Source organism: Bradysia coprophila, assembly GCF_014529535.1.
Source record: "Bradysia coprophila strain Holo2 chromosome X unlocalized genomic scaffold, BU_Bcop_v1 contig_20, whole genome shotgun sequence".
Classification (NCBI taxonomy): domain Eukaryota; kingdom Metazoa; phylum Arthropoda; class Insecta; order Diptera; family Sciaridae; genus Bradysia; species Bradysia coprophila.
Window position 1 is genome coordinate 5285847 of NW_023503307.1, and position 23833 is coordinate 5309679.

Genomic DNA, 23833 nt, shown 5'->3' on the forward strand with positions numbered 1-23833 from the left:
ATTTTCGTGTGATTATTTAAGTCGCCATCAACACTTGTCCGACAGGTAATCTACTGAAAACAAAGTTTTCAAGTAGAAGTTCGTTCGTAATGTAACTTTGACTGTTTGCTAAAAGTGAATGTCATTTTCAGGGGGGAAATAGTGCCGGACTGGATCTTCGGGGAAATTGGGATAAGGGCCGTAAAATTCGAAAAAGATCCTGTTACACATAAAAATGCAAAAGGTCCTTCAGGAATCGCCCAAATTTCCAGTGGACACTGGGGGAAAAATTTCATTTTTGGGGAAATCTGACAAAATGGGACAGCACAGTTTTGCAGAACAAGGGATAGTTGCTCTTGTATAAATGTGGCACTGGTAGTATACAACGTTTTATACGAAAAATCAACGAGATCTTTTTACCGATTTACTTCATTTTAATATAAAATGATAAAAAATACACAAATCAAAAATATTAATGTCAGGCAATAAGACTTAATTCAAGTTCTAAATCTAAAATGATACAAAATATCACTTTTCAAAAAAAAAGTCGTGCAATATGATATATTGATTGATTAAATTCATGCTTTTTTGTTTAATTGTTCTTTGTAGTAATCATGCAGTTCGTTTTGAATTGCTCGCAGTTTTGAATTTTCGGCTTGCAGAGCATTCTTTTCTTCGGTTATTGCAGTTAGCTTCATCTGAAGCCATTTAGTCTCTGCCGTCAATCTCGATTTCTCTTCAGCCATTGCAACCATTTTCAATTGAGCGACTCCACGCTCTTCGGCAAACAATTTTTTGTTCTTCTCGTAGTCCCGATTTATTTCCTCAAATTTTTGTGCCAGTCTGGCATTTTCCATTTGGACATTTGCCAGCATGTCCAATTCCCGAGCCAAATTGCCCAAATTTGAGGTTTCCACTTCCGCTATGTGTGACCTAGAATAAATGCAGAGAGGACATTCATGAAAATCAGAGACTAAGTTTTCAACGATAATGAAGCATAAAATTCGATCGACATTGGGTGGTAAGATCCTTCAGACATTGAAAACGAATTGTTGCACTTACCCAATAATATCGCCCAGATCATCAAATGGAATTGTATCATCCACGATCAGACTGCAACTCGGAAAGTCCGCATCCGTTAACAAATCACCTGAATTTGGTGCAATATCTTCGAATGACTGAATTTTTTCCGCACACTGGTTTACCGTAGACTCTTCGGTTACCGTACACTCTTCAGTGGAAGTTTGCACTTCAATAAATACGGAAGGCGGTGGTAAATCAACTTCCATTTTCACCGGAAGATATGACGTTCCGTCATAGTCAGCGTCGTCATCGCTTATAACAACTGCGGTACTATCGTCGTTCAGATCGTATGTTTGCATAGTTTCTGTGGCAAACATACGTAGTCGATAGACCGTGCAATCGAAGTTTCCAATAAAAAACGAAAGTGAGCTGCTGCCCTTGGTCACTATACCAATCACATCGCCTTCACGAATATTAACCGTTTGTCCTTTGTTTATGACTCCATTTATGGTGGTTCCGTTCGATGACTAGAAATGGAGAAAGAACGCAATGTTTGCCTCAGTTGTCAGATCGATTTCGAAGGTAGTAAGATCTTACATTTAGATCGGTGAGCGAAACAGAGTCATCGTCTGCCACCGTAATGGTGCAGTGCTTTCGAGAACATTCCAACGAACCAACGCAAATGTCAATGTCGTCGTCCACATCAGAACGACCGATCAGGTTTTTGCCATATTTCAAATTGCGTCGCATCTTTCCGTTTATCTCGAACCCTACACGTTCCAAATAGTAGTCGGACCATTTGAAGGCCATGCATTTGCGTTGAGCTCTGAAAATATATTAGTAACTTGACGAATAATCCTCGTTTCCAGTTTGGGGAGTGATATGTGATGTCGGATTAGGGTCTAGGTAAGGTGATGGCGAAAAAAATCATGTGCAGCCCGATTTACTTAGCGCAGAATGGAGAGAGAGAAAGAGTGGAACCATTTACCTTGACTGCGAATCTACGCATCTACCATCCATTTCACCGATTTGATATTTCTTATCTCGGTTCCAGCCCTCATCAACGAAAAAGGGACGAACCTTCAAAACTTCCGTTGCGTTTCGTTTGATAGTACTGCGGCGCTTGGGTTGCATATCCTTTCCCATTAAAATGATGGATTGCAGTTCAGCTAACTTTTCGTCGAGTTTCGTGGAGTCACTCGGGGGATGTGTTGCGATCTTCATCAGTTCGTCATTCACCTTTTTTATTATCAGATCGTCAGATTGGACTTTGTTGCATTTTGCCCACGTTGTAGCTTTTTGGGCTTCTTCAGCGAAACTGAAATAATTGGAAACGGGAATGGTTTTAAGTGAGCTTTCTAGATTACTAAAATGAAACTCACTTGAGAGTGCTTATTGTTTGCTTCAATACGGTTGGATTAATGTTGCAAATTATTGCAATGTTAGCTTGTCCACTTAATGTTGTCTTCAGTATTCGAGTCAATTTGGACTTTGAAAATTGTCGAAATTTTTCACCATTGCCAAGGGCGGTAATTGCTTCACTGAAATATTCCAGGCTTTTATCGACACATGTGCCACATTCATCTTTAACTTGAGCTCCTTCTGATCGGTCCAGATCAACAAGATTCAAATAACTGACATGAAATGTCCCATTTTCTTCATTTTGTGACTCGATAATCTATCACGAAAACGAAGAGAAGACATTACCGACGTACGTTGAAACAAACCATATTGACCTACAATTTGAAGTATTGTATGGCTGGTCGAACGTGTATTCCCGGTTTTCGGAGTTTTGGCATTGTTTCCTTTCTGCAGAAGTTTAAGAAGTGTCCATCGGTCTTTAACGATCACCTCTGTGTTCGACATTTTTCTGCTATTAGAATCGAAGTGGACATTTTGACGACGATTCAGCAGATCATAAATCATTTCGTTATAAATTTCCACGTAACCGGCCCTAAACAAGAGCGCAAGTTCATTCTCCAGACTTAAACAGTAGAACAGTAGAATCCCTACCGTATAATGAACTGACGGCGTTTGGTTCCTGATTGGTTTCCTCTGAATAAATGTTCAACAGCCAGAATCTTTATTCCAGGATCCTCATTTGTTCCATCCATGGTATACGTTTTGCCTAAAATAACAAAAACTTCGATAGGTAATTGGTGGTGAAGAAAGGGGGAAAGAATGAGGTAGCTTCAAATTTCAGTTCTACATCACTAATTGAAACGATGACTAATCCAGAACCATATAGACATATTTCACTCACCCGACGCCTTTTCACCGTACGTGAATATGGTCGCGTTGAATCCATTTTTAAACGATTCTACCATGGGTTCGATGACTCCAACGAACACATCAGTGTTCGTGGATGAAGAGCTCAATATGTAGTCTGCCGGGAAATAAAATAGAAAAAAATGATCTTCTTAGAAATAAATCTCCTTGTCCAATTCATTGATGTTACCAAACTTAAACGATTTCGTTGAACATCTTAACGAATTGCCAACAATGGTCCATTGTTCTCTTAGATTCGCAAGAACTTCCTTACCCGATCTCGGCCGTAATTTAACAACAATTTTCACGTTGTTGGGCATTTCTTTTTCAACGTTTTTAGTGCTCGAAAAAAGCTTTGTTTCCAACAATCATGCAGTCAATAAATGCTTTTGAAACTTATAAAAGAGCGGACAATGTTTTTGTTAGTGGTGTCATAGAAAAATTGATGTAAAATAACCAAACAATGAAACATCAATTCATGTCAGTCCGTCCTATGCCGTCTGCAATCGAAAGCGATGACAAAAAGATGCGATGAGCTGTAATTTAATGAAAAGTATGTTACAACTGTTGATGCAAAAGATATTGTGTTAATGTGTTAAACGAAGTAACAAATTACGGAAACTTAGAAAAATTGTTGATGGAACTAATTTGTTTCCATTTTTGAGAGAATACTCTTCTAGAAATATAGGACATACATTACATTAGTGTTTCCAAATTATTATTTTGACAAGCTATACATTATAGCCCGACCCGAAGTGCGGTATACTTAGAACTTCAGAGGCCATGCTCAAGTAGATTTAATAAATTAGTTTGAATAGAACATCCTGGAGATAAAAATTTGGTTCACTGTCTGGTGTTTTAGGATGCTTTGATTTGCGTAATTGAAGAGATTGTCGAGAGGGTTAAATACATACACACACACACACACACATAGAGATTAGCCCAACAAATTGGTATGTCAAATGATAAGAAGCCGTCTGAAAGGCTGCGATATTTAACAGCTACCAGGTTTCATTCAAATTCCGGACAAATATAAATCAAAGTGAATACCATAAAAAATGATAAATCAATTTTGAAGAATGATTAAAAATGCAAATGTGAAATGTGTTTATTGTGTAGGTCTGTAGAAAGTTATTACTATAGATGTTGTTGACATTACGATTGGTTGTTCTGGATTATGACTCTAAAGGGACATTTCAAGTGGATTTGAAAATAAGTGCAAACAAAAATGTTTCGGTGGCAAAATAAAATTTACTTTGAAATCAAAGTAATAAAACAGTTGCCAATTATGAATTTCCAGTGGCATTAAGCTTCGCTATCAGCTGCAAGATAACACATTACACATTTTGCGTAGGTTTGAGGTTTGTCATTCATACAAAATTGCTGCAAAGTTGTTTTTTCAATAATTATTTTAGTATTATTTAGGCAGGCAGATAATTTTTATTATTTAATTATGCTACTAGAACTGTAAAACTGTTCTCGATCCGTTTACTCCCATCTCGAACGGAGATAACGCAAGTCTTGATTTGAAACCTGACACAATTTACATGAATTTTTATTGGTCTTCAGATTTCAGGTTAATTCATATCAGGAGAACATGTTCAATTGTGGTTCTTTTCTAATCAGATTCAGATAATATGAGCTGCAGGTTTCGACCTGACCTGTTCCGTGCTTTATGTGGCTATATATGCGAGAGATATATAAAATCTGTTACACTTCTATGTGCTGAACGCATTACTGATTTTAACCATGGTATAAAAGAGAACATTCAGAATTCAGGATGTTGTTTTTGACAAAGAAACAAGTATACAGGAAAAATTATGCTTCGGCTTGGATTTTATTGGCGCAGTAACGGGGTAACATTGACAACGGTTCTTACACACACTCATTAACTTAAGCTCACTGTGTAAGTAAATTTTCTATGCTAACATCTCAGAATTGTTATGTGACAATTCGTCTTATTAACCTTATGGAATGACAGGCGTATCGCCGTATAATCATCATTGCTTCTTTTATTTCAATAGTGGATATCTTCTACTGTTCGATTCGAATTTTTTTGCTTTATAATTAGATTTTTAGCTAATTTTTCGTCGACTTTTTTGTATATTTGTTTATTCGGGCTCGACGGATCTTCTACTTCATTAAGAAATGTTTTAGCAGATTTGATGTCATTAGGAGTCTGTCTCATTTCATAGGAATCGACAATATTCGTTTCTTTTAAGATATATCTACATTTTATCGCTTTTAATATTACATAAGTCATCGCCGATAAAACTCGTTTTAAAGGTTCTAGAAACAGATAGAATACCTTTCACGTTCATCTCCACTGGAGGTAGATCCGATAAATCATAATTTAACTCAAGACACTTTTTGCACAAAAATATAAAAATTGTTCCATTCAAGACCGTATCTACCAGAAAAATATACTGCACAAAAACCATAAGAGTGTTTTCAGACTTCCGTGATAGCTACATTTATGGTATAGACGCACCAAATGAAGGGTTACACTTGATTTTGGTAAAACAAAATTAGCTTCACATGCAACCGAATAATGACTGCAGCGCAGTTTTTTGTTTTAAGTCTTCTTTTGATATGATATGTTTTATTTACATATGAGGAAACCAGCAGCAGGCGTAATATCATTTCTGCTGCTTCTTTTTTTTTTGAAATTTAAATATAAAGGAAATCATACGTGGAGACAAAAGTGGTGAATTTTCCATATAGAAAGTGCAGAATATGTCATATTTTTTGTTCGTAGTGCGACAGCGTACACACATATATGATACACACTGGCGTATTTCTATGAAGAGGGATGAGGTGGTGAGATGCTAGAACTTAGCAATAACATATGTCATACGTGTTAAGTGTTTTTTGTCTGAGTGGAGCTTGGTGTGTACATACATTGTCTACGAGCAAGAGTCCTTTCCATATAGTGCATTCTACTGTTTGAGGATATCGTGAATTTAAAAAAAAAGTTTTCGTTTTGTTGAATTTGAAATAATAGAACGTCTGCGGAAAATTCATTTTTCCAAATTAAATTTTTTTTTCTTTTCCTACTATTTTATTCATTCGAAGGATATGCATCCTCGCACTCTCTTGTTTTCACATCAAGTAGACGCCGTTTTTTTCGTTCGGATGCAACGATTCAATGCATTCATGATGACTTTTCATGTGTCGGGCCGAAAGCGGGGTTTTTTCTGAGCTTCTCTCTGGTTTTCGACCGTCCACTTACATGAAACAAGTGCATGTCTGCCTTGTTCGGCGATTTCTCTGTTTTTTCGCATGCAGTCCTCACTTCGGTCGGTGTACAACATACGAAAAGGCCTAAAAACCGACCAAGACACAAACATGCATATTACTATGTCAATCATTAAGACAAATAGTGTTGACTGTTTTATTATAGAAGAGCTAGTAGCTTGGTGACCTTTTGGAGTTAAGTTTCCACTAGATTCCAGCTAGTGGATTGGAAACTGATATTGTGTTACACAGCTGGTATGTGCTGTAGGATGACGTTCTCAAGTTGGTGCACAACCTTTTATGTATGCACTTATTGTCTTTACTTGCAAAAGGGGTGAAATGGTAATATGAGACCGTAGTACTTACTGTTCGATTTTATGTTTACATTAAACATATGGATTGTGGAATAGAAATACAATTTTCTCGAAAATGTGTGTAGACCCCCCGCAGCAGTACCGGAAAGTTGAAAGCTTTGAAAATTCGTGTCGCGTAAGTAATACAACAGGCTGAAGAGACTGATGTTGAAAAAAAATATATGCCGATGAAAGTGTGTATCGTCGGAAAGTTTGTACTTCATTAATTGCATTTGAAATCTCATTTACGTCCAAATTATACCAAACCATTTGAACCAAATATTTTAAGCAAACAAAATGTTTTTAATATTATGATACCTACACATATATTTATGTTGTACACACCGTTAGTAAAATGTTACGAAATTTAAATTTGAATTTTTTATAACACGTTCTCAACCGTATACATACGCTCTCCACTCACAACGTTTACTTACTTTATATTTATGTTCATGATTCGTAGTAAAACATTGTATGCTCCCCATAATGTGGTGCTAGAAATGTGTTTGTTCAAGAATGAAAATCTTACCCCATTATACGGTTCCGGAATGTTATGATGCTAAGCGATAGGGATAATCGGGCGATTAATTATTTTGCATATTATTTGCCTTTTCTACACCTCTAATGTTACAAAACCATTTTGTACATAATCATGTTTATCAATCAAGGCATCCATATTCGCAAGAACATTATGACCAACTCTATGACTGACCGAAATTTTATGTGAACAGTTTATTTGGAGGGCTGTTGTTTGTATACGAAACTCTGCTGGCAAACTTTGATTTTAATCTTCATTGGCTGATTTTATCTTTTAATTGGTTACATAATTTTGACCAAACTGTTGATTTTGGTTATGAATTATGTTCCGTGCAAATTGAGAATTTGGTCTTGTTGAATCTGAAGAGATTTTTTTTTAATTTAATAAAACCATAAAATTGTAAGATTTCATTGAATTAGATCGACTCATTACCACAAACGAGCATGGTCGATCAATTATCTGTTCTTTCAAGTAACTGTATGTGTATGTCTACGACGATTTTAATAAATTTTAATAAAAACGACAAAATAGACAATTGCGAGAGATAATCAATCTCTGCGGTGAATTTTCAATATATTCACGATTTTATTGTATGTCGAAAATCAAATATTTGTATTTCCTATATAAATATATATGTGTGTAGGAGAAAGTCATCTTCAAATTTCATAACTCACGGCGTACACACAACACCATCATCGATTTCCTTATTTTCCAAACTAAACTTGCACAGAACACACAAAGTTCCAACAATACTTTTCTCTCAATGAATTTGAAACTCTGCGAGCTTGTTACCATGGTTTCGCTATATAGATGATGGTGTTTAGCGTACATATATATATTGTATGTCTTGTATATAATGCGTTAACATTGTTTCTACATTCATGTATAAATGTCGAATTTAGCGTTGCTCTCTCGTCTACATAATATAGTACAAAACGTATATATATGTATACACATTTACTGAATATTATATTCAATTTCTGCAAAACCCCGTGTGCACATTTTTGCCGGACTAAATGGCAGTAATATTGCAATCGATTACATCTATAAATTTTGGTTATTTGATATCTTAATTTATTTTACGTTTATGAACGTTTCGGAATTGATTTTATGGTCGGATGTTCTCGGTCAGCAGCAATTATCGCAATCTTCGGTGTATTTTCGGTGTGTTTTTAAATAAAGAAAAATAAACACACAAAAAAAGTTTTTTTTTTTAAATCAATTCGAATCGATTATGATAATTATTGCGGGTCGTTTCTGTGTGTCTCGCGTCATTCTGTCTGTATGTCCAAATTAAATTGGCAAAATGAATAGCTTAATATCATGAATTGTAAATTTAAATTGGGAGTTCAACGTTTTGAGCGTGGATCAAGTGCTTAAACTCGAGTAATAGAGAACGGTCGATTATGTACACCACGGAAATTATACATCTGCATAAAACTCGAAAAGAATTTTCGATTTTTTTTTAAATTATTTTTTTTTATGTTTTTGCGAGTTTTTAAAATCCAACAGTTTCCAACGATTCTACGGCATCAACACAATTATAAAGTCTTACACATCTTAACGACTTCACATCAATAATAATAAAATATTTAGCATTAGGTAGACGTAAAGTTAATGGAAATTTACGCTTTACTTAGCACTTCTGGTATACAAAATTAGCTAAAAATATATTCGCGCTTGTGTATATTGTGTAATGGAAAAAATGCATTTTACATAAAATAATTAAATTTGCCCAAAAATTCATTTGCGGATACAGATGGTTTGCAATTAAATAAAAGAAACGTTTTTTATCGTAAAAATGAATGATAACTTTTTCTACGGAATTTACTATCTGAATGCATTGAATTAGATTACTTTCTATCTTAATTCACAAATAATAAAAAAAGAAATGCGCGCTATTACTCATCATCGTATATACAATGTGTAGCTACTTGACAATTTATTTTTAGACGCACAGTACTTAAACGATTTTATGTTATAGTTTTCGAGACCCACATAGCGTATATACATCATGAACAAATACCGAACACTCTCTCGGTGTTATTATTTGTGTTGGATTATGATTACATTGTGGAATTCATTTCAATTTATTCAATTTCATTTATTGAAATGTGTATAGATGACTGTTGTTGATGGTGATATGATAATGTCTTTTGTATTGGAAATTGGAAGAATGTAAGAAAACATATTTTACAGATTGAAAACGAGAATTCATACATTGCGAATTGGTTATGATGATGGCTGTAGTTTTGTTGCCAAGGTAAAAGACACACCTTCTCTTTAGTCAGGGACTATTTTTGGGAAAACATTTTCTTCAATTTTCCCATACTTTCCTTAATAAAAAAAAACTTTTTGGGAAAATTTGAAAAAATGTAGAAAATTTCTGTAAAATGTTGGAAAAGGTAGGAAAATTTAGGAAAACTTTTTGAGATTTATTTTAATAATTCGTCTCGTCATCTCTACATCAATGAACACTTTCAGCCCTCTAAGTGTGGTGCAAGGTGAATATGATCGAGAGTACCCGGGTTTAGTCTTTTTACTATATCAAAATTTCGGCTAAGTTGAGCTTTCCCTTAAATTCATAGATTTTACCTCCAATTTTTGTAAACATTTTTTTTATTGAGCCTGAACGGTATTTAAGCATTAAGGACCCGAATTGCTGTAGAATTTGTTAGTGATCCAGATAAGGCAAGAGACATTCAAATCAAATGTCGTTTTAAAAACCGAAAAATCATAAAACATTTAAATGTATTTTGAGCCTTCGAGATTTTATTGAAGTTAACTGCCCTCTTCTCTGCATAGGTAACTAGTAAACTAACTACTAAGTTGGCGCAATGCACTGCCTACATTCATAATTGAAGTTTTCATTGAGAGGAATCAATTTCTGTCCAATTGTATTGGATTTCGTATCACAACAATTCAGTTAACTGGATACCCGGTACACGATCTGTGAACTCTTTCGTGTCACAACTGTATATACATATATTTCGAACAAGGTCACAAGTTTAATTAAAATAAATTAGACAATAACTACGCGTTGTGGTCGCCTGGTGCCATATTGGTTTGGTATAAATGTAATAGAGAGACTTTTTAATGCATTTTACTGTAATCATACACGTTGCTGCGTGAATACTATACATGGCTGGCTTCCGAAACTAATTCGATCAAATTGTCGCTCTAAATCAGTGAGTGAACGGTTTCGGTACTGGTAATGTTCAACATTGAATTTGAATGCCAGTCCTATATGCACACTGTATATCTATAGGCTAAATATGTACATTGAATAAACATATGTAATGGCAACGATAAGCAACTTGTCACATGTTGTGCAATAAAATCTGTTTTATATATTCGACTTTTGTTGACAATTATTCTCAGTGTATTCTAATATATATGTATAACCATATTGATTCCTGGCGTTTGTTGTTTCAGTGCTCTGAATTCATACAATAATATAACACTTTTGCTCGTTCAGGATATAAATTGACTAATTAATTTGGAATGCAAATAGTTTTTAACATAATTAAAATTGAAACGGATCCGGCGTATCCAGTTAAGTTGTTGGTATATACATAGTGTAGAAGCGTTGGTGTGTTTATTTTACAAGTGATGTTGATCGGAACCAATTTCCACACATCATTTTCTTTAGAACTTTAGACGGTAGTTACAGTTAGTGTATTAGGCAAACATTACGCATATTAAGATGGTAAATACGATCGACTGGAAACAATTTTTCTGTTAAAAACCGATCATTTCTTCTTTGGCTTCTTTTATTCATCGAAATGTGTTTCAGTTTGAAATTCTTATGATAATAATATTTGTTCATATGCATGCATGTATTTAATGTGTAAATACTCCAGTTATTGCTCATGTACATTACATGATGTATGTGGAATACCGAAATTATTTAAGCCGAAAAATTTCAATAACTTTACGCTCTGTAATTCGTATATTTCGCTGTGTTTTCATTCATTAAAAATTTAAAGCTTGCGCAATGGAGAGGTAGAAGCAAGCAATATATAGAGAATGTTATAAGATCATTACGAATTTTGAGCTTCAAATTGGGACCGGTTAATTTTTTGTTAAAAAAATTTCGGTCACATTAAAATTGTAACATTTTTCTCGGTCGGAAATTTGGAGCTGACACGAACATAACGAATTACAGCTAATCGTGTTGTATATGATGAAAAGCGAATTTCCATCCAGCTTCACCATTCATCAATTTAACATTCGGGAGTTCGCCATTAAGATCGTTCGATTCAGCTTAGACTCAGCCGGATGTTTTATCGCCCGATATCCGATATCGATTGTAAGATAATTGTAATTACTTCCCGAACTGCATTGACACGCTTCAAGTGACCCGCGAGACAGTTAGACACGAAATAAATCTTTTATCAAGACCATTTTGATAACAATTCGATCATTCGTGGAGTCAAGAGAACCCTCAGAATGCCCTCACCTCGAAAAATTCTAAAATAAAAGAAAAATCGTCGTGTTCATGCACTATAAGATATACTACCAAAAAGTTTATTTTTTACCTAAATATTTTATAGCGGGACCAGGTACCCGGCATAACAGTTTTGGAAAAATTGACGGTCTATAGGGAGCACATATTTTGTTGCCCAATATTCGATTGAAAATTATAAATTTGACCTGGACTACCGCCATGAAACTCTGAAATTTAATCCGGCAACATAACTACCGAAACTAAAAATGTTCTGTGTTCAACTCCATAATCATAATCATATTCGTTCAACTGTTCAACATCTGATTCTCATTTTCTGGACATTAAGTTAGATCCAACCGAAAGATAACATTGATAATTGTTCGACCAATTAAGGTCAATCCATTTAACTAAATAACATTCAGGTCTGTCAAGTCATCACATCAACCATTATAATATTACATTTATATATAAAAAAAAACTTCGCTGTTAGACCAAGCCCTTTCATATTGTTTGCTAAACGTTTTTGAACGCAATGTATTTAAATGGCAGAATATTAGACCTTTTTTCCTTGTTATTATTTTTGTTTGGCCACTGTTGTGGTTGGCGCGTTTGAATTGGAAATTATGACTTTACGGTTGTGTATGAATTAATTCGTATTTTATCTTAAGTACAATTTATACTTCGTACACAGTACAAAACATTTTAAGTTGAACCAATTGAGTAATAAAATACACTTCCACAATTTCATATTACAAATATGAATTATATTTTTTTTTTCGTTGTTGTTGTTGTTGTTTGGTCTAACAATGTTTCAACATCGACGCAACGAATGTATCAATTACATGTATTAATTAACATAAAATTTAACCACATTCATAATTTGGGTTAATATTTGTTATTTGTAGAAGAGTATAAAGTAGCTCTTAATAACATCAATTAAATGAATCGCAACTCTATGAATTCTTTTTTTTTACATTAGGCCTATAGATACGAAGGTCTTCAAAGGCTGGATTGATGTACTGACTGAGCGCAATTATTTTTTTTAAATTTAAATGCTAACAATTATTTTATTAAGTGAGTGTAAGCAATTTGCTATAGGTGTAATAAAATATGCCAATTGCTTATATTAGTTGCCGTGTTTTTTTCTTTTGAAGTAAAACTGTGTAAATGATGATGATGGAACAGCACAGTATTACTTATACAACAAAATAACGAAGACTGATGTGTCGAATGTTTTGTTTAAAACGAAAATTAAATAAGAATTGTAAATAATCGGTTCAAGAACACTTTCTGAAGAAATATCAATTTACAATCTGAAAAAAAACGATGTCTCAAAGTGGAACATTGTATTGTTGTCTGTGTGTTGAAAAGGCCAAGTGCTTACGTTTTACTAAACAATTCACAGTTTAAATTTAAAAAAAAAATGCTGTTCATTCAAACACACCCAAAATTTATTTGCGAAGAAAATTTCAATTTTAGTTTTTGTTTACACCAAAAAAGAGAAAATAAACCAATCAAACTAACAACACTGAAGTTTCCATATAAATAATTACATCAAACGTAAAAAAGTCCGCTACTTCAGTATAATGTGTTGTTGTTGCATGTTGGATGGAACTCGTTGAATAAATAATTTAAATTAAATAGCCTAATCCCCGGGTACAGTCGTAGTATGGAAATTATTTATTTTTTGAATATGTCTTACCGAGTAATATACTAAAGATTTGGAACCTCCATTCCATATTTAATTTGTTGTGCAACACATTACCTGAAATCTTTGTATCATACAAAACGTTTGAATGTTAAGGGATATCCATTCGCAACGCCTTCATTTCTTTGCGTTCACATCTAGACACAGTTAAAATCTGTTGCTTTTCATTTATGATGCATTTGGAGACTGTACATAGACGACGTCCACTCTTGTCGTGAGATAGAATTCAAAATTGACTTTATGTAATGCATGTTTATCGAGCTATTTGAATATAGAGGTAGCACTGAAAAAAATGGACGTTGTTTATGGACAGCCCCTGAAAACATCAGATTGGATATACAAATATTTCCCCAAAATTGGGATTGTTTATGTCCTATTTCCGACCTTTTTACATACAAAAGTTTATCTCGCCTCTTTCACAGAAGTTGAAGGCATATCACCAGTCATTTGTTACTTCATTTTGCTCTATTGATTGAACATAGAAATCTGTCTATGAACAGAACACTGATTTTGTTTCGGTATACAATTACCCATTTGAAGGTACACTAACAAGAGCTTATCGCTTCTTTTGTGGTCGCTGTAGATAGCAGAGACGAAGGTATTTAGAATCCATTTTCCGCTAAATGTTCTGTTTCTCCAAAAGAGCTACTAAATTATGTTTCACGAAATTGTCGTAACACAGTTATGACGGAGGGGAAGTTTCATAGACATAAAAAAAATCTTTGTATGTGGCCATAAAACGACTCATTACCGTCTCGCTCGAAACCAGTTTTTCGCATTTTCTGACCTCTACCAAATTAGGTGCTGTCCTGTTGAGAAATTCGACGTGTGGGATAAATTCGTCGAAATACCACCTTCCCACATCCGTCAACAAAAAAATATCCCGGCAAGGAAGTAATGTACTATTCTTATTTTGTGTGTGGGCTTTGTTTAGAGTACCCCTAGCAATGTTTTTTCGCCTGAGGAACACTCACTGTTAAATAAATTATTAGTAGCGGATAATTCAACATTCAAATTGCTTTTTCCGTCGTATATAAATATTGTTGTGTCAACATTCTAAGAGTAATAAATCGAAAAAGAACTTTTATTCCATGCTAGCTGTATACATTAATATTTTGATAAAGTGACGAACGATGCAATTAAGCTCAAGAGTTTGTCAGTGTTGGAAATCAAACTCCGTGATAAAGTTTCATTAAATATAATGCTGTAAGTCGACCATTTATATGCGATGTAATCTTGATCAAAATATGTAAATTTTCTTCTACAAAGGAATCATTTAGAATCTAAACACTTACCTCATAAATACATTTAATCGGAAAATATAAGAGACGACCGATGGGAAAATGTACGGGATTAAAACAATAGGTCGATAAATTAATTAAACCTCAGAGCAATTATAAAACATAATTCGATATCGACACCTGTACAATGAAAAGTTTAAATCAGAAACGGGATGTGTAACAATTGCGAATTATAATTAAAATAAAATTTTATTCATTCAGTTTTGCTTTCAACAGGCCCAAGATTGTTTGTTTGTTTTCAACTAAATAGTAAATACAAGAAAACGTCGAATGACATAGTCAGCCTATTTGGAGCGAAGCGAAATCAATGAAATATCATTTCTCTTACAATTCGCTAATGTGACATGTCCCGCTTCTGCATTTAACTATTCATCACAGGATCAACACTCAACAGAATTTGAAGAAACTTTTGGGTGTTGACTTGTGACAAAACGGTCGGCCATGATATATGTGAAAGTTTATTAGAGTGACGGGGATACTTTTTTCCAAAACATTTGACAGGACTTATACCGTTCCATAAATCAAATGGACAATGCTCATTGCTCTCCCCCCATTTATGTCAAATTTGATTAGGTGAATGAACTTTGAAGCTTTCCTCCATGGAAATGTTAAAGCCGCAACAAAATATTTTTTTAAAATTCTGTTTAGCCAGTACAACAAACAATTTGTACACGGTACAGCCGTTCCTGTTATGTATACGAACATAACGTCGAGATTTTTTATGTGTGAATTCAGATGGGTAAATATAATCAATATTTCCTCAATGAAGTTGAGTACTGGCACACACAAGAGCTTTTCATTTCGATTTGTTTTTTTTTTAATTCTGATTTTTGCGTCCAACAACAACTAGAGTTATTGTTCGCTCGGTTACAATGTGCACACATGGATTATGAGCGAAACAGAGTTTTTTTTCTGTTGTTTTTATAAATCATTTCTGGTATGCCCACAACGTAATTAATTTCTTTTATTAAAACGAAATATAGAAACAAAACAATGTGTCATAGCACTTCTGTATTTAGAGTGCATTCAACAATGAAAAATTACGAATTGTAAAATTAATTGTGGTTTTTTCTCTATGATTTTGCAGACATACCAAACCGCTGATATTGTCATTGAGATACCCGGAAATTTAGGTCAAGACGATTCGTCCTATCGACTGGACTACTATCCACCGTTTGGTAATCCAGAACCAAATACAACGATTGCATCACGTGATGTCGGAGACGAGATACAATTCTCCAATGTGTTGGCCGGCACAAAGTATGATTTTAACTTATTTTACACAAACGCTACGCTGCACAACTTTTTGGCCTGGACGGTGTCTATAACAACAGGTAATTGTCTGGAATTGGTTTTTCGCTCTTTTCTTTTTTCTAATCAAGCATACAAATCAGTCATCTGTAATCAGTAATGTATTTTCTACAAAAACTGAAATTCGATTTGAGTTGCGATGGTTTGTTGGTGAAATGAAATTAATTTCCCTGGAGAGTTGTTGTTGCATTATATACAAGAATGTCTTTGCCGCAATGTTAAGAACAACCATTCGACTGACTATATGTTTTTCTTTTCCATTGGCTAAAATTTGATAATAAACATTTTACACTGAAGATAGTTTGACATGATGGTATCATAAACAACAACATTTTGTTGTTGTTTTCTCCGCCGTAAATTCATTGCCTATCGTCTGCCACATCGTGTACACAGAAATGTATATAATACAAGGAAGTACGTTTGACCCATTACCGTACGTTAGACTCGTACTGAATACAAACACGAATTTGAGACAGTAATAAACATCGTCCAAGACATGAATTAATTTCCAGCTGAACATAAAAGAAATTTCATTGACTTTTAAGATTTATTTGTTAGACAATGCTCATTAACATTGTGGGTGATTATTAAAGCAATATGTGTGCCTCTGCGTGATGGGTGTTGTATTGTATGTGCAACAATGTTTAAAGCATAAATTCACTTTTTTTTTTGAACTGATACGAAGTCAAACACGAAAACCACGTAAATTAAAAGAATGATCAATGTGCAATTAAAAACAACAATCCACGCTCACACACACATGTCATACGTGAAACACATTATGAAAAACGGCAGATGATTCGTGAGCTTAAGAAGATGTTTAAAATAAAAAAAAAACATTTTCATTGCTGTTGTAATCAAAACACTTTCTTTTCGATTTTCGACACACAGAACTGAATTAATGATTTTTTGTTTAGCCTTTTTAGATCCATTTATTCGGTTAGCTTTCGGATGTTTTATTATTGTATATGGATACATGGATATAATACAGTCGAACGGGATTCATTAAAATTTATTTTCATGAAAAACGAACAGGTATTCGATATTCACTATTCATCTGCCAAGTTGGTATGAAAATAAAAATTCTGTAATGCAATTGTTATCATTTCACAATGATTTCCTGTTGAAGTGGAAGTTTTTTTTCCCGCTACAGGCGACAATTATATTCCTGAACGAATGAAAAAAAGAAAAGAAAATTCGTACCAAATTTTGATGTCACAGTTTTGTATTTATGATAACTTAATCCTTTTAAACCGTCGGACCATTCAGCATAAAATTCTAAATGCGTTGAGTCACATTTAAGAGGTGACATATCTATTTCTGTGGTTTCCTTTAGTTGTGTCACCGTTACCATATCACCTCTGTGATAAAAAGAACGAAAAAGATTTTCATGGAGGATGTAGATGATGGAACAACGACAATTAGTTGAAAATCGATTATTTAGAATATTTAGAATAGAGTAAACATGCCAGTTACGAACCACTTCATTTCAGTTCCGAGTTCATCTCTTTCAAACATACATTTGGTTGATTCGATTTTCTCGTTGAGTGTTCGTAGCTGGAATGCAAAAAACACTTAGGGCCGAGTAACGACCTTTGAGCCCTCCCAACAAGCCCACGTTACATCTTACCCAAAAACAATGTTCAGCAACTTTGTTCTACTCGTCAATACCTTTCATTTGATATATCACAAGCAGCTATTGCGTGCGTATTTCGGTAGATATCGTCGAAAGACTGAAAAACACCTATAGGGCCCTAGCTCTGGAGGGGCCGACCCTACCATGCCCATTTTCGAACTTGACCTTACTTTTGTCGATACCAATCGGGGAAAAAAAGAATTTTGAAAAAAGGTTGTGATTTACTCTAGCTAGAGGGGTCACGGACGGACGGACGGACGGACGGACATTTTTTTTATTGCGGATTCGTCATCTATGAACATAACCAAATGCTTTGCCCTTACTGTCTGCTTCCAATTCGACGTGTTACAAACGGCATATTAATCTTATAAGCCCCCAGTACTTCGTACGGGGCTAAAAATTTGTGTTTTTTTAAAGGCTTCACTGAAACCTCGTATAGCAACGCATACAATTAAAATTAGGAGTCACCATCACCCATCTAAAATATTTTCCACGTACACGCTGTAACTATGCAACACAAAAAACGTGCTTTTAACGTAAATATCGTTTGCCTACAGTTACAAAACTATGTCGTACGAACCCATTTTATTCAAACTAGCAATATTCTGAATTGGGTGTGGGTGATATGAAGTTTTGCCGGGCTAAATGGAAGTGTAATGAGGGGTATTTGAGAAGCCCGAAATAAAAAATAATAAAAAATTCTGCAAGATTAATGACAAACACTGGCAGTATAATTATTCAGAAGTCTCCTTTCACAATTTTTCCGTCGACCGCACAGGAAGTGGTCGTTTGTTAAATCCGATTAATTTTCATAAATCAGCGAACGAGTTAATGGGATTATGTTGGTCAATTAGAATTACGTGTAAGGGTTTTCGTAGTCGCGATGTAAATGCAATGTTCATTAAGTTGTTTGACGTGCCAAGTTAATTTTTATAAAATGTCACTCTTCGTTGCACTTTTTGCACTAAGTTCTTCATGAAAGCTTCTTATCTAACAATATAATCGAACAGTTGAACGTAGCTACTGTCCTAAAAATAAAGTTAACAAATTTCCAGCCAAGAAAATCTTGAAACTGAACAGGTTGAATTAATTTTCTGTACATTTTACTCTCAAACTTTAATGAAAACAGAATGGTGTGCTCAAGCAAAGTTTCCAACTTAATTAATGACGGCAATATTCTGTCATTTATATTTTGAATTTGATAAGACAGGATATGAATTGCGGGTGATAAAAGACTTCAGTCAAAGAGTGTTATAAAATGGAAATTTATTAAATCCTTGATGAATGAAAATGAATTGTGATAGCTTTGTGTTCTGGGCCGTAAAATTATGATGGCGTAGGGAGCAGGGAGTCCATTCTCATTGGAACGTTTACAACCAAAAAATATTTGTACTAACCAATTTGTAATCACTCTTTAATCTCTTCTAAATGGTCTAGCTCCGAAAGAATGGTTGTAAACGTTCCTACGAAAATAGTACTTTCACTCCCCACACATAAAAAAAAATATTTTAAATCCGCACAGCACGGATAAATTCACTCACCACAAATACATAATTTCAATAAAATAATTATAATTGCAGCACCCGATCCTCCGTCAAATTTGTCCGTGTCGGTGCGTAGCGGAAAAACAGCAGTCATATCGTGGAGTCCTCCAACACAAGGAAATTTTACATCATTTAAGCTTAGAGTAAAATTTTAAATTTCATTTTGTTCAACTTATTAATCCGTTCATCCATTAACAGATTTTAGGTCTATCAGATTCGTTTGCCACAAACCGTACCGTACCGGTTGAAGATAATACATTTCAGTATCAAGCTAGGGATTTAATGCCGGGAGCAACATATCAAGTTCAGGCGTACACCGTGTTCGACAATCGAGAATCGCTGGCGTATACAAGTCGAAATTTCACAACAAGTAAGTATCAACCATTATAGGATAGACAACACAAATCATTGAGCAATTTATTTCGCTCGGTTCTGTTTATCCAATAGTAGCATAAGTAGAATTTTTTTTGGTTTTATTTCATTCGTAAAATTCTCGATCAGAACGAGGACTAATCCATTTACACGATTCTAACAACAAAAAAACTTTTACTTTCTTTTCCCATCGTCCAAACCTAACCAACTTAACAAAAAAAATGCTAACCAACTGTACATCCATACTCCATACCTAACACTGTGTAACAAATATAATGTTTAAAAAAATGGTGTTTTGGTCTTTCTGGTTTTGGTATTGGGAATACTCACAAAAATACTCCAGTGAAACGTATTCGACACAAAGACTTACTGGATATTAAAATCTTGAGAGGTAAACATATATCGATCAATTTATTGAAGTCAATTTCTGTTTTTTGCTTTATCCGCTTGATTTAAGATGGATTTATGTTTTGAATTTTTGTTTTTTACATTTTCTGAATGTTGAATGGTATACCTAAATACTTAAAATATTATTAGCATCAAACTGCTTGTTGTATTTTTTTTGATAATATAATAGCAGAAAACTGTCTACATTCAGTCATATTATTTTTTTTTGTTGAAATGATAAGCGCACAAATCGCAAGAATATTACTTTCGTGGTTGCTCTTCCTTCTTCTATTCCTTCAAATTATACAATCGCTACTGTTGTGCACACGCAGAAAGTACCACTTTCGTATCTAAGCTGTCATTTTCTGTTAGTTTCTCTAATTTGCTGTTTAATGATGGATGAATGGATGGATGTATGAAGAGCATACATCTGGGCGTTTTTTTAAAATAACAATCGCAATAGGGACCACGAATTTGTTAGTGAAAATTTCCGTAAACAGCTGACTTTACCCAGAGCTTGTCAATCTACTAAAACCAAATCCATTTTTATTGAAACACATTCGTGGTCGTACATTTAAAAGAAATGATTCTGGTGACAAGATATCATCGAAACTAAAATACGAGACACATAAATTTAGCCTACAATTTTAGCTAAGTTCGTTGAAAAGCCTGCATGCGCGCGTTTTTTAAAGTATCCTTTTTTCAAAAATGTAACAATATTAACAACCATTCAATATAAAATTTGATCTGCGACAAAATCAGGCAAACTGTTGACTTTTCTCAGAAGACACTCTCTCATATGATATTCTAATGGTCTGTTGCCAATTCGCAACGTTAAAAATATCGAATGTCCTGTTTCAAAGATGATGGTGAATGTACCACCGTTGGTTCTGAGCGAACTGTACTATGTGTGATGTTTGTAATTTGGTTAGCTGCAGTGTTTCATTGTTGCGTTAAAATATCTTCGAGGAGTGCCTCACGTTGCCTATATATATATATATATATATATATATATGACTATCACAAAGAAATTTAATTTTTCTTGGATGCTAACACAATACAAAACGCCCAAATGTAGACTCTAGTTTGATCTAAGTATCTAAGCCTCTTAAAATTAAATACAAAATGAATCGGAGAAGAACAATTTTACGTGTGCAAAACAGTAACGGATATATTGGCATCGTAAATTTCTATTGCAGATATCCAACTTGCACCATAAAAAAGTTTCAATTTTGTCTTAAGGGAGGAAAGCCTTACGATAAAGAGAAAAAAAAATTCAACTAAGTATCATAAATATACGATTTATGTACAATGAAAGTGTGTAGCTACTCTCATACTGACTCCATTACATGCAAAAAAAGACGCTTCCTTCTCCTCTTTTTTTTTCAATGGAAATGGAAATTCTGTAATAAAAGCAAGTTGTAGTTCGAGAGTAATACAGTTTCAGAAAACTACACCACCCAGAACTTATGCTTTGGATTAAACTTTTAATTCCATATAGTCCTGCGGCAAATATCATAAACTTCGTTTTCTTTATTTTTCCTATTCTGCAAAATGATTCTGTGGTGCATCTAAGTGAATAATTTTGCGAAAACTGTTTGTGAAGTTGCAAGCTTAAATACAAACATTTTGTGTGGACATATTTTATGGAGTTGAATGGGAAAAGTGTACAGATAACTGAAATATATTGCGTGTAGTGAATGGGAGGAAAATGCAACGGAACGACAATCAAATTATTTTATTATTTATATTTTATAAAGAGAGAACATCTCCGGAAAAGAAAACACAGTGTATACGATAAACGGTATGGCACAGAAAATGTTTTGCGAAATTTGTTCGAAATTGTCAAACAATTTTATGGGTTTGGATAAATTAAATATTCACCGAAATGTTATGCAATGATGTAAAGTTTCATTTGAGCAAAACAAATTCCACTAAATTGTTGACGGAAGAAAACTTCAACAGCGTCTATATTGGATGATGTTCTTCGATGTTGTAGATTTTGAGAAAACACAAAAAATTTACAAAACTCACAATTTACGTTATATTATATCCGGCATTGTTTCAAGACAACAACCTCAGCATTTCCATTGACAAACCCTGTTTTGAATGAAGGAGTCTGACTACGTAATCTATCATCGTCGCTTTTTCGTATTGTCGATATTTTTCTTCGTCGATTTTTGGGTTTTTTTGTCTCCTAAATTTCTTCATTTTTCGCGTACATAATTGGTAAATGGTCCCTAACATAGCACTGTTCCTAGCATTAACACTGAATTAACAAGCTGATTAACATGTGATAAAAGTTACCGCTTAACCTGTTACAGACGTCAATCATATGACACCAGGGATCTATTACTTCCATCTATAAAAGTATTTTTAATCGGATGATTTCAAATCTTGTACTGCATTATTACCTTGTCATTATTTTTGTCGTCGTTATCGATAACAGATGAATAGCCGTATGTGACAGGTTAAGATTATTGGTCATACACTGGGTAAATTTCACTTGACTGCAACAGCTTTCACCAGCTTGTTGTCTATTCTTTATATCAAGAGTGTACTTACACGTGGGGTAAATAAATAAATCGGCTATGACACTACTGATACAGTAGACGTCAGTACAATTTAGACATGAATTTGTGTGTAGCTGTCTGTCAGAGCCCGACTACTCATATAAACAAAACTACTGTTACGACGAGACGATTTGGAATTATTGGGATTTGGACCAGTTTTAAACAGCACCGCCGTGATAATCAAATGTAAAACAAGTCGAGGTGATATCCAATGAAATTCTTGTTTATTTGATAGGCGAAAGCTTTTAAATTCTATAACAAACAGAACGAAACACAAATATTCAAATCTCAGTCATTAGGACTGAATTTAATCTTAACTTACGACTAGTGTTCCCTTCCTGTCTGTCGTAAATATACAAAACTATTCGAGAAACAGATCTCTATTGCGATGACTTTGCATCCTTCTTGTAACAAATACGATCTGAGACTGACGTTATGCTTGTAGTGTATCAATCAATGAGCTAATATGGCTCGAATGGATGGCGTTCGTAACAACTACTACTTCTTTATACGGCTTTGCCACTACTACGCGCGTATGTGTAACTCTTCAAATAGTATAAAAAGACGAGAACAACTGAAGTAAATTCATATCTAAATTTCATTGACTGTTTATACAGGGGGCTAAAAACAACCATATGAGCACAAAGTCTTGCAAATTCAGCACCACAGTGAAATTTACACAGTGTATCAGTGTAAACCTTCAAAGAAACTTACAGTCTACTGTGATTTCGTCAGCCTCCGAACATTTTCTATGTTAGTGCTATAAGTAGTCTTATGCCTCTAATGGTAAACTAAAATCGTTTTTGTCGTATTTACTTACGAGTCCGAGGAATCGATGGTCTCTTAATATTCATAGCAAACGAATTCATCGAAAACGTGTACGAACACAATGTCAGACTAATAGCGAAAGAATGGTGGCCCGCACAAATTAAGGGAAAACAATTTACATTTTACGACATGAAAAAGTTTTGGAAAATATGACCAAGAAAGCATTACACTCTTACAGTGATGTTCAGAAATCGCTCTTGGACAAATCAACACTTTTCTAAAACTTTTATTTAGATTCTTATACGAAAGCGCACAGCATGAATTCTCCAAATTGTTGTTGGTTCGAGTATTTCGCATTTAAGACTGCACTTCTACAACTCATTCC

At 34.3% G+C, this 23833-nt stretch overlaps 2 protein-coding genes across 13 annotated transcripts in view; one reads left to right on the forward strand and one right to left on the reverse strand.

The window, feature by feature from the left end:
• Positions 1 to 23833, forward strand: part of LOC119068541 (tyrosine-protein phosphatase 10D-like) — a 52021-nt gene that overhangs the window by 17278 nt on the left and 10910 nt on the right. For 9 of the 12 annotated variants that reach the window (XR_005086172.1, XR_005086170.1, XR_005086175.1 and 6 more), the window contains exons 3-6: positions 15945 to 16191; positions 19385 to 19491; positions 19547 to 19718; positions 20064 to 20111. Coding sequence is in view for 3 of the 12 variants with exons in the window: in XM_037172159.1 (XP_037028054.1) it covers positions 15945 to 16191; positions 19385 to 19491; positions 19547 to 19718; positions 20064 to 20111 (574 nt within the window). In the remaining 9 variants the exon portion in view is untranslated. The remainder of the gene's footprint in view (positions 1 to 15944; positions 16192 to 19384; positions 19492 to 19546; positions 19719 to 20063; positions 20112 to 23833) is intronic. The other 3 variants (XR_005086177.1, XR_005086178.1, XM_037172161.1) reach the window with 1 other exon arrangement.
• On the reverse strand, positions 382 to 3721 carry LOC119068542 (kinesin-like protein NACK2). Its single transcript, XM_037172162.1, has 9 exons — positions 3461 to 3721; positions 3266 to 3388; positions 3016 to 3130; positions 2743 to 2956; positions 2385 to 2680; positions 1991 to 2320; positions 1600 to 1828; positions 1042 to 1529; positions 382 to 912 (listed from the first exon to the last, which is right to left on the reverse strand). The coding sequence occupies exons 1-9, from the start codon at positions 3588 to 3590 to the stop codon at positions 558 to 560; spliced, it is 2280 nt and encodes a 759-aa protein (XP_037028057.1). The 5' UTR covers positions 3591 to 3721; the 3' UTR covers positions 382 to 557.

Coding starts and splice junctions, on each gene's coding strand:
- LOC119068542 (XM_037172162.1), bottom strand. CDS start 3,590: ATGCCCAACAACGTGAAAATTGTTGTTAAATTACGGCCGAGATCGGGT. Junction 2,957..3,015: donor CGCCGTCAGTTCATTATACG/GTAGGGATTCTA, acceptor GCTCTTGTTTAG/GGCCGGTTACGTGGAAATTT. Junction 2,681..2,742: donor GCCATACAATACTTCAAATT/GTAGGTCAATAT, acceptor TTTTCGTGATAG/ATTATCGAGTCACAAAATGA.